Here is a 12,588-nt window from a genome sequence, read left to right as displayed (position 1 = left end):
ACAAATTAAAATAATAATATGCAAAACGTGTATCGTTTTTTAAATTCCTCTCTAACCATCACATGCTACTTTTAGCCATAAAGGATTTAGTATCTTTAAATAACATAATAAAATTATCATCATCTAGAAATGCTGGCCTATCTTCAACTATTCATATATTCATATTCAATATGATGGAATTAAGCTTTTTTGTTACACATGTACGAAAGTAAAGGAGAAGAAGACCCGGCTTCGCACCAAAAAAAAAAAAGAACAGCACGGAGAACAACAAAATTTTCCATTCGCTGTTTCTTGCCTTCTTTTTAGCACATTTATGCAAAATAGTATTGCACTTGAATATTCATTTTATCCATCCGAGACGATTTGCAAAACGAGCAGCACAAGAAGAAGCAATTCTGCTTCCATTATATAATCAAAAATTCCTATTATAATTTAAAGAATGAATTTGTTAATTTTTTGTAGCTTGAGATTTTTCTGGATTGACGTACTATTATGGAATTTGGATGATTTGTGACATGACTCGCGTGGGGCTAGCTTGAGGGAAGATGTGGGATTGCATAAGACCATCATTGATCGACTAACCATTCATTTCAATCTGCTAAGCTCTACACACGACTTAGTTTTTATTGTTATCTTCAATCAATCACAATCCTCCTATTTCTAGATCGTACATGACAATGAAGATATGTAGACAATAACAAACTACCGAAAATATGTAATAGGAAGCCCTAGATGTGTCAACGACAATAACATTAATACTGTTATTTATCTATTAAATCATGTGATTTTTGTTTTTCATTTCCCAATTTTTTATTATGTTTATTTCACCCCGTGCCAAGTCATGACAAGGCAACCAAATGCGTTGTACAAAATAAGTGAGGATAAATGATCAATTACTCGTCGTTATATGTTTTGTGGTAGCCGAAAGGAGTCGAAAAGAGAAGTCTCAAAAAGAACGCAATTTTCTGACCATCACAAATTAACATTAGACAGCTCAGCATAGTATGAACATTGGATATATATATTCAGGGGCTTTAGACATTTTGACAGAGAGCATCTTGCAGTTTTAATATAAAACAAATGAAATGATACGAATGGAGTCTACATACATACATATTGTCGAAATATGAATCATTAATTGAAGAAAAGTCGTAAAAAAAGCGAGCCCACCAAAAACATTTCTGTATTTTCAATAAAAAAGACCTTGAAATGCCCTTTCGCATGTATTCGCTTAAGCCCTGCCAGTTAAATTTATTTTAAATTTATTAAAAAAAAGAAACTCAACATGGGTATAGGGAAGAAGAGTATGTATAGCATGGAAAGATACATATATTAAAAAATATATAAAAATAAAATATCCAGCATAACAATAACTGCTCTCGAGTCGTTGTCGTTCTTCTTATTTTAGTAACAAATGCAATATTAAAATTTAAATGTTAGAAACATGCAAATTCAAGAATTTTCTTTGCTTATGCAATGTTTATTGCATAACTTTTGGCTGTATATTAGCTATAGATCGATAATATGACAAGCTATTATGTCCAGGAAGGCAATATTTTGAAGAACAAAATAAATTTTAAAATGTAAACAAAAATTTGAATTTTTAAAATTTCAACCTTTTTTGAAATTTTTTTGTAACGGACAAAATTACACTCAAGAGCAGTTAGCCATAAAGACTAAGAAAAATGGGACCCGATCGAACGAGAGTTTATGGCGGGAATTTTAATGAGTTAATTGCCAATGCTTCTCACACAGAAAGGAACTTCACGCCTTACAGAGTCAAAAAATTTCGACACTAATTATTGCGCATTTGAGTCATAAAGTTATTTCAAGTCAATATACCGTCGAGTACCATGCAAATGATATTTTATTTCATCCATTAATCCATCATTGTAGATGTTAATCTCAGTATAATTTCTAGTAATGTCGATAGAAGAAGAATTTGAAACGCACACGCTGTAAATAGGTTTCATATCCAAAAAAAAACTAAGTATATGTGCTTCATTGTTAAATTGGCATATCATCAGAGTCAAATGGAGGGCTTTATAAATTCGTTGAAGTGGCGAATTGAAGAATTATTTCATTGCAATCAATCTCAAACGGAAATACTTCATTCTCGAATTTCTCTCTTTCTCTCGCTCACAATTTTTTGTGTCGCATCATTATAACAATGGCTTGAATGAGTTCATTTGGACTGTGCATGAGTAAGTGATGTATTATGTAATGTGAGGATGCAATATTATCCATTATTATATGCTGCCCCTATTCCAGACCTTTTTATTGCTCTCTTCACGACTTTGACACAAACAACAAATAATAAAAGCGCTTATGCTTATTTGGAATTTTGCTGTTGCCAATTCTAAAATTGGACAATAAAAATGCACACGCCGAAAATGTGCTCAACGAAGCTCAACAGGTTCTCTTTTTTTATTCTATTTTATTGTCGCTTTATTCACATGATCATTCTATAATAAAAGTGAATTAATACAAAAGAAGAAGTCAACCCTGAAAAAGAAAGCTAGACGAAAGAAAGGCTAGTCATGGATGTGCATGACGCATTTTTCAGTACTTGATTGAAGTTTCCTATTGGCAGTTTTTAACTGGCACTTGATTTTTGAATAATTAGCGTGGGTCGATGACCTCGTTTGGGCTTTGGAATTTATTTGTGCATTTATGGATGGAATCAGACATTTTTGTAGACAATTTGGGGTCGTTTATGAATGTCATCCAATAACTCATTGTTAAGTAGAGGATGACTAATTGATCGTTTAAGCCAGGGGTGGTAGATAACATTTTTTGTGTCACGGCTTATCTTGGTGGTAAGCCATGATGCGGTTCTTAGCGTAATAAAAAAAATGACGGCACAGCAGTGTGTCACTACGCACAGGTTGCTCATCACTGGTTTTGGCAAAGCTTCAGCTAAGTCCATAACTAAGTCATGTGAAGTATTGCGAAAAAGTCATTCAAGCTGTCGAAAATTCCAAATTTAATTCGTTCAAATTTTTGAAAACCGTTAAAAATTTGAAATTAATAAAACCGTTTATCAGTCACTTTAAAGCTTAAACAGATGCATTTCAGTTGCACAGATCATAAGATCCATAGCTCATAGCTGTGAATTGCATGATTTTCAAGTCTAATGACAGCTCCTGAATCACTTCACATATCATAACTTAGTAATATGTTAATCAATTGATAATACAATAAATCCTCTGTTGCAGCCTTACATAATTTCAACCAATGTCACAGACTTTTGGCAGTAAATTGCTTTGACACTCATTAATTCTCAAAATAACTAAAAATGATTCAATTTTCCGCTTATTTTTGACTAATAAGTTGATCAATTGTCCATCAAGTCTGAGTTAATTAATGAATTGTCCAATTTTCCGTCTACTTTTCTGACCAAAATAAATCTACCCAATCTGAGTTATGAGTTGAGCAATTTTCCATTCAGCCAGCCATAAAATCTAATCACATGCATAACACGTCTTCTTTTTAAATGCAAAAAATAACGCTTCAAGGTGGAAATAAGAAGTAAGAATTTTTCTCGAAAATTTCCTCAGCGATACATTGTATAATGGTTGCGTAAGATCTAGACCAGATGCTTAATGACTTCAAAATTCAATGACGTTACAAGGTACTGATTGAAAAATTGTGTTGAAATTGGTCGAACAAATTATATAAAAATTTATGAATTGTATACAAGCAATGACAGGAAGCGTGTGGGATATCTTTCTTCTTTCTGTTGATTTTCTTCTAAATTAGAACTGAAAGTGAATATTTACGAAAATTATTATTGACGTGTCTAGTTATTTGACGTAAAGACATCGAAAGTGAAAATTAGTAAGAAACGATGTGAAAATAGAATTCGCAACTAACACATCATCTCTTTAAATCATGTGGTGGGCTCGTTTGGATATCGTTCAAGTACTTATACCACGTGCTTACATAAATAAATATATTATCTAAAGATTATTGACATTGAAGGCAAATCAAGTCACACGATGAAGAAGAAACAAAATTAAAATGTGGGGTCGTTCACATATTACGGTCGTTTTTTTTTGAGGGCTCATGCTTTCCTGAAATCCCGGTTTCGGAAGATTTTCGGGATCGGAACGGGACTGTTCCGAGATTTCCCGGTTCCGGTCCCGGCATTAAGAAAGCATAGCCCGTACCCTACAATCTTGTAACAGCTTAAAAAAACAGAATAAAATTTATAACAAGGGGGGAGGGGTCATCTTGTGTGACGTCATAACTGAACGACCCCCAATGTTTATACACATGTAAAGGGGACCAACCGTGACCAAACAATAACATTAAATTAGTATTTTTATTTTGTTGTTGACTAGTTCTTACTATATATAACATTCCTGTCTGACCTTATTCACTTTACTTAAGGAGAGAATTTGAGAATCTAATGGAATGAAGGAATTGACAAAAATACAAATTTTAAGTGAATTGTGTTACTTTATATGCGAGTATTTCGCATCAATTTAAGGAATCATTAATGATTTCTTTATATTTTTGACCTTGAAATTAAGAAAATAGACGCTACTAACTAATACACAAATATACGCATTTGACGTATATCCATCGATTTATAAAGAGACAAGTTTGTTAATTAGAACAAGTTGAAAAAGGCGCACATTTAGGTATTAAATTACAATTACATAATGTTCATTTATGCTCGATGAAACACGAGTCGTACTTATTATAGTCAGAACACTCTAATGTCTTGTTTTGGATGGAACTTAGTCGAGACACGTTACCATAGAATTTATGATGATTGAAAGCCACACGAATATAAGAATTGACATCATGTGACTATTCACGTAGTGATTTATTAACCATTATGTAGAATATCATAATAAACATATTTATTAACTTATGGGGTCATTATCAATAATTGAATAAAATTGAGACAGACTGCCTTAGAGAAATTTCGGCCTTTTCTGCGTCTTTCCAATGACTTTCTATGAAAATTGAGCTAGTAAATAAATAAGAAATGTTGGCGTTCTAGCCAAGAAAATAAAAATATTTTCACATGTGATATAATCACATGGATAGGAGAAATTGAATGAGGAAATATCGGAAAGGAAAGAAAAATTATTAATAGGAATTTTTTGGCCACAGAAGCAAAATATAATAATGTACGTTGATAGATGTTTTTGTCAAAGGAAATTTTTTTAAAAATAGCAAAAATTTCTCTTAGTTTTTTATGACTCAATTTATTTTTATGTGCTGCATTAAGTAGCATGAAATTTATGAAAGTACCTTTTCTACATTGTTCAGTTCACTTGACTTTATATCCTTTTCATAGCTATTGTAAACGATGTTTAAGCTGGATGTCTAGGGTGACCAGCTAATCTTCATAAGGATGGAATTGGATGGGAATCTTCAAATGACTCTGCATCAACCTCCTAACTCCTGTTTCCTAGATGTCTATCAATTTGAGTAACTGGAACCAATGCTTAGACCAGTGGTGCACAACCTGTGTGCCGCGACACACTTGTGTTTATCCAAAATTTGCTGGAATTGTCATGTATTGTATGTCATGTGCTGAAGATTTCTGTTGAAGCTTACCATCAGGTATGCACTGGCACAAAAAGGTTGCCCACCACTGGATTAGACAGATCAATACAGCTTCTTACTCATTGTGTTACAGCAAGATGTCACACTATACACTAGATAGAACCAGAACTTAAACATTTGGAATTCGATCTCCAAAACTTTGTATCAACTAACTAGTCACCCTTCCCAGCTGTGCAAAAATAGAAAAATATCATCCATACATGTACTTAATATTGCATTTGACATGTTAATAAAGCATAAATCTTCACATGAGAATTTTCTCGTTACAATAACCAGCTTCTTGTGATATTTCTATTACTGTTATTGCTAATACAATTTCTTCTTATTTTGTGTTCAGTGCCTTGGTCAGATGTATTTAAAAATATATATTGCATATATCGATGACTAGCCATAGAATGCAGAAGAATGTACTTACTCTGTAGAGAGCTTTTACATTTCATTGTCGATTCCTTACCAAGTTTCAATTTTATTTCCTCAAACTCCAATTCTTGTACATTTTTTCGACTTTATTGACCTAAAACATTTCATTTCATATCTGATAACTTATGCTTTACTCTGTAATTGAATTTGAGTAGCCAGCACTATTTTCTTCGTCTTGTTCTTGTTGTTCCTATTGTTCAATCAATTTATTTAAGCAAAATTGAATCAAATTAAATTACTTTCAATTCCACAAGTCAATGAGAAATGATTCAAGAGAACCAACTAATGAGCTTTTGATGAATCAAATTTGAAATTGAATTTTCTAACAAAGCTGGAATGTTTCTTCATTTTATGATGCAAGTTTATCTTTAGCATGAAATCGCATATACATTCACATTCAATGCAATACTCACTGTGCATGTATCAATATCTTATTCCTCCATTCAAAAGAAATTTTCGTTCTGATTTGGAAGCGTCGAAGTGTGGAAAAAGATTCAACACTCGTACTCAATAGTTCAGCTTTTTGTGGATTTTTTAATTGAACTTGCTGACTTGATAGTCAGTTCTTCTGACTGTCTCACTTTGAGATTTTTAGTCTTCTGGATCTTTTGACATTGATGATCTCTGGATCAATAAAATTCGTAGACTTAAGACGTCTTGTTCCTTCATGTACTTTACAAACTCATTTCGTACTTGCCAACATATCAGAAGACTTTACTCCTTCCATCATCCTCATCATCTTACGATTTGATATCATACAACTACTGTTCAAATTGTGGAAAAAAGGAAGAAATATCATTTTTATAAGAAGGAAGTTTTTCCGTTCCTTTTTGTAAGTTTCAATAAGCTTTATTGAATTCAACTCGAGTTTTTCTTTTATTTTTCCTGCTCTTTCATACACAATTGTTGCTGTTGTTATTGCGGAGTATAAGAATGAAAATGGATAAGATGGAATAGTAAGGAACATCATCATTCATTGTACAATTTTTATGTTTTTTTATATGACGGGATAATAGTTTCATTTTAAACACAATTTTCCTCTCATTCATTGCAATATCATCGTCTGTTTTTTTACTTTTACTTCTTCTACACAGTAAGCAAGAGCTAGAGGAAGAAGGAATGAACGATAAAATTAGATCATGGTAAGAAAATTGAGTCGATGCTGTTGTATCAAGTGGAAGGGAAAATAAAATTATTTTACAGCATCTAGCACTGCTAGTTTTGAGATGAAAATTCTCAATTTTATTAAGCTGTGGTTAAGTTTCATGTCCTCATATATATTATCAACGTCACGTGATATACAAACAGTACATGAATCAGGTAATAGACTACAATTAATTTTTTTGCTGCTGTTGCTATTTCAATCTGATGGTTCCGCGACTATAATTTACATTTGATGCGAAAATAATTTCAGCAAATTTTTGTGTCGGAAATATCCAGTCGTTATTGACATTGAAATAGTTTTTGAATTAAACAAAAAATACCGAAGCTATTCATATGAGAATGTGGCAAACAACATCAGGTATCAAATTCCTGCTGTATGTAAGCAGCATTCCAACAATTTTCAATCTTGACCTAACTTCACATTATACTCACATACAATGACTTCCTTTTGTTCTTCTCCCAATTAATATTCATCTCGTGACCGCAAACCAAGAACAAAAGATGTCATTTAAGTCTGAAAAATTGAATTTGAGTGTCACTTCTTGCTCTTTATTACCGCGTCCAACGAGATATTCTTACGAAGGTGTTGCTTGTTCTTATTCTTGATTCTTGTCCATTAGATAGCTAATTACGATGTTTAATTAATTGAAAACAAATTGAATTTCAGCACAACAAATAAAATAAAGGAGAAAAGCTACTCGATAATGGTAAATTACTGTTCTCACAATTCAAATTCAAAATGACCGTTGACATATTCCCAATATTTATCAATGCTGAAGAGCTGCGCATTCTAAACTAAGCATCTGAGAGCACTGGAACTTGATGTTTTTATTTCATTATTTTTATTCTGTCTCATTCATTTCAGAATCCTTAATCCTGAGACACTTCTTGCAGAATAATTGAATTTTGAGACAAGAAGAAGAATTTTCAAGTGCCATAAAATCTCTTCCTTCTTGTCTCTTCCATTTCTTGTTTTTTCGTATATCCGCGATACTGGCGAAACAATCCCGAAAGTTTTATAAACAAACATTAAGCTGCATTTGGATGGTGTATTTAAGATCTTAAATAAGGATTTAGTTCCTTTAACTGGATAATGGAGTTGAGGAATGTTCAATGTCTTTCTATCTGACTGCTGTATATAGACCATGAAGCGAGTCTATGACATTCATCTGACCCAACAAACATGTAGAGGCATAGAAGTAAATTTCTCAAGTGTATTCATGCGAAAAAAGGCTTCATCACTGTACAAGACTTAAATAGCAATTTTAGAATGATTTGAGTGCTGTGACTTTTTTTCTCAAATCAGATGGAGTTGTGAAGGGGACAAGAGGACATAAGAAGAGGAAAAAATCTTGAAAATAGACTTAAATATGCCGGAAATTTCACTTGACCTTCTCAGTTTGTGAGCAAAAAAATGAAGTAAGTAGCATTAAATGATGTTCATGGATGCGGAAATTAAATCTCATGTCATTACATTCAGCATAAAGAGCTTCTTTAGTGCTTCAATTAATCCAATTTGTGGTCATTTATTGATGCAGTCTTTCAGTTCTGATTCTGTCTAATTATTCACATTTTATCATGAATATGTCAATGTTATGCAAATATTTATCAATGGCCACACATAATTGGTTTCAATCAAGCTACAATTAGTTGCATATTTGTGGCTGCTTCATTTCCATTTTGTAGAAACATTTTAAATTTCATTGGGATTGATTTTTGAGGGAAATTTGTGAAATTAAGTGGCTTTTATGGCCAATATATCATACATCATCGACATTCCACAATAATACTCGATTCCAATTTGATGCGGAAACTTTTTTCCACATGGGAAAATCAATCAATTCCGATTTTTCATGTCCTGAAAAGCTGAGAATATGAAAATGTCGTTCATGTCATGAGAAGTTCCAATGAGAAAAATTTAATTTAACGGAAGCTAATCTTCTTGTGATTTATGTCTTGTTTATTGCTATTTATCAATGGATATCCAACAAGAAATCCTCACAAAAATATTTCAAGTCCATTAATTTACTTTCTTGCCTATCTCATCTCATAGCTCAGTCATGGTTAAGCTTACAACATTAATTTAAAGCTCATAGAAGCATATTTAAATTAATTTGAGTCCAGGATTAACCTCAAATTGAAGTTAAATCCTCTACCTGATGCTGCCCAATACATTTTGAATGTTTTATGGAATTATGACTCAGTTAAGACAGTAATGAAGATGATACACTTGTAAATCATAGTCAAATATAATACAGAAAGGAAATCAGTCATTCTTATAGCTTAATTCCACAAATTAGGTCATTTAATATAATACTTTAAGTAAATGTAAAGTTCATCAGCATTAATCTATAACTGGATATGCAAATACTGACCACATAACTCAATTCTCAGGTGAGAATGTCAATAACTTATTCCTCTGACTGACAACAACCTGAAAATAACGAAAACTGTTTTCTTATTCAATTATACTTAAATCAGTTCCAAAAGCTTTTAGTATTTAAATTATCAATTTTTATGACTTATCCTCTGTTTGTGAAGAGTCTGTTGATTTATTTGTCATTTGGATTATAGAACTTCATTCTTATATGAAAATCGTACGTCAAAAAAAGTTGGAGATGCATATTTGCTTTCGTGATCCTCATAAATAACCATCATCACTCACTCATATAAAGTCACCAATGTTAATTGTTTTTTGCTCCCCCCGAATTGTGTGTGTGATGTCAATTTCATTCATAAGACTTTTTCATCTAATGAAAAATTGCATAAAATGTCAAGCACACAGACTTTCTAGAATGGAAATTTATTTTTTACATTGCGTTGCATGAAAATTTTCAGATGGGATTAAAATATTTGCACATGAGTCGCATCACATTTTAATATAAAAGGAGCATCGAGTTGGAAAAATATTTTATTCAGCTTGTGAAGAGGTTTCGTCACTGCATGTTGGATGTGTGTTTTTATTTGTGCATTGTATTGCGAGTTTGATGTCGTATTGCTGATGTTTGGAGCGCAGTTACTGAATAAATAATTTTTCTGATTCTTGTCCGATCGGCACAAGTTTTTCATGGAGGCCCGATGGCGGGTAAATGACATCTAAGTCATTATGATTTCAAAATTTAACGATAATTTCAAATTTGAGTAAACATAGAACAATGGAAAAAAATACGTTATTTTTCAAAAATTTGAATTTTCCCGCTCTTTTATTTGTTTAAAATTTTTTATAATGCGAAATTTACAGTTTTATATCTATTTAAAGCAATTTGTCATTATAAAATTACACTAATGAATTAAATATTTATCACTTAGTGATTGTGATCAATGTAGTTTAATTAAAACGACTTCTTTATGGATTTGTGATGTTTATTCTGCAGAGTTCAAAAACAGACTGAATTTTTTATGTAAAAAAGGGGGGTTCAACTATGTACAGTAAATATTATTCAAATCTCAAATGAACGTTAAAATATTCATATTGGAAGTCCATCAGTTCATTGTCATCTAAATCTAACTTCATTGGCTAAAAATGACTGCTTTATAAGCAATAAGACCTCAAGCCATTTACATTTTCCGCCATAAAACTTAACCATGTCCCAATAAAAAAGGAAAAATTTGAATCAATAATCGTATTTTATTCACCGTCTACCGAACGAATCTGGTTGTAACACCAATTGTATCTCGTTATTCTCTTTTTTTTCATGTGTTTAAATTGGCATAGCACAAAAAAAGTGAAATTTCCATATGTCACGAGAAACATTAAATCCTCTTGAATGTTGATAAAAAAGTGCCAAACATTTCAATTGCACACAAAATTGTTGTTATTGCTGCTGTTACTACTTGCTTGCTCTCACTCTCATGGTGCTGATTTGAGGAATTTTTTTTATGTGTGTTGCAAAGCAGCACAAAAAAATGTGTGTTGGCAGATGTTTCAAGCTATTTTTTTATAGCTCAAACTTCCAAATTAAATTTACAAAAAGTGTGAACATGAAAATAGAGATTTTGTGACTTTTTTGCATAGCAACACCATTCCAATGTTCAGTAATCCAATTGCGGTAATAATAAATGTCAACGAAAACGCCAGGTCGTTCAAGAACTCGTCCACATTGATCACCAAATGATGCAAGTCCCACAAGCATATTATTACATACAAGTGGTCCACCGGAATCTAAAATGGAATGTCATCTCTGCATGATAACATCATTCTGTGGTTTTATTATTGAAAATTATACTTACCACCCTGACACACGTCAATGATTTCACCTGTTTCAGTTTGACCATTTGCACAGACCATTCCATTGGTAATAATGCCACCATAGGAATTTGAGGAATTGCATAAATGTCTGTCGAAAATTGTAACATTTGCCTTTTGTAATTGTGCTGGCATTGGTCCTCTCCAATAAAGACCACCCCAACCACTGACTTGGCATTCCGTTCCTGTTTTTACTTGATAATCTATCATTTGTATTGGATTGATGTTATCATTGAACTCTATTGAACGTCTAAGCTGTAGAAATAATATGTTACTGAAATTCAATGCATGTTAAGTGGGGTTGGACAGAAAAATCGGGAAGTATTTTGAAAATTTCAATAATTTGAAACTTTGTAAATAAAGGGTTGGCCATAAAAATAGGGAAATTTTTTGAAAAGTTCAGACACTGCGAAGATGACTATTCTGTCCGCGCCCTAAACAAATTCACAAAACACTTACAATCACAACACCGATATCATGAGCAAAGCTGAAAGTCCTTAGATAGTCCGGATGAACAATAATTCTCTCAACATATCCAATCACAGTTTCTTGTGTGAATGTAAACCGATTAAGTGATCCAAAAACAACATGAATATCAAATACTGTTCTGTAGTCAAATCCATCCATTAAACAATGGGCAGCTGTGACGACAGTTCGAGATTTTATTAAAACTCCTCCGCATGTATGACCCCTTCCAAAACGTAAATAATCTCTTACTGACACTCTTATTGAGGCCTGATAAGGAATGTAATGTTGAGCTGTTATTCCATTCACAACTCTTCCTTCGATGTTCTCATATCCATGAGCTGTTTATACATGTTTATGAGATGTTTATGGAACAAGAATTATATATTCATAAGGAAATTACTTACATGTTACAAATAATTGAATCAGTATTATAAGCCACAACATGCTCACATTTTATACACAACTTGACTAAACTATACGATGAGAATTTATTTTTTTTGTCTTATCTTTATCAATAAAAAGATATCAGTAAGTGACGAAATTTTAGCAATTTATTGATAGCAGCATTGTTTCCTATAAACTCTATACTATGAGTCATGTAGCATGCGAAAATATTTTTTGGGGAAATTCTTTGATCAACATTGTTAGTATCTAAATTTTTATAAACATTGAAATTATTTTATGGTATGTTCGCAAAAGCA

At 32.2% G+C, this 12,588-nt stretch overlaps 1 protein-coding gene across 1 annotated transcript; it reads right to left on the bottom strand.

Moving 5' to 3' along the window:
• Positions 1 to 10,781: 10,781 nt before the first annotated feature.
• Positions 10,782 to 12,409, bottom strand: LOC139089387 (trypsin II-P29-like). Its single transcript, XM_070638919.1, has 4 exons — positions 12,292 to 12,409; positions 11,879 to 12,225; positions 11,404 to 11,674; positions 10,782 to 11,335 (listed from the first exon to the last, which is right to left on the bottom strand). Exons 1-4 carry the CDS (start codon positions 12,329 to 12,331, stop codon positions 11,112 to 11,114), a joined length of 882 nt encoding a protein of 293 aa, XP_070495020.1. The 5' UTR covers positions 12,332 to 12,409; the 3' UTR covers positions 10,782 to 11,111.
• Positions 12,410 to 12,588: the final 179 nt, after the last annotated feature.

This window comes from Chironomus tepperi, unplaced genomic scaffold (genome assembly GCF_022539635.2).
Source record: "Chironomus tepperi strain 1889 unplaced genomic scaffold, CSIRO-AGI_Ctep_v1 contig_177, whole genome shotgun sequence".
NCBI lineage: Eukaryota > Metazoa > Arthropoda > Insecta > Diptera > Chironomidae > Chironomus > Chironomus tepperi.
The sequence above is the reverse complement of the archived record's forward strand: the minus strand, read 5'-3'. Positions and strand labels throughout refer to the sequence as shown.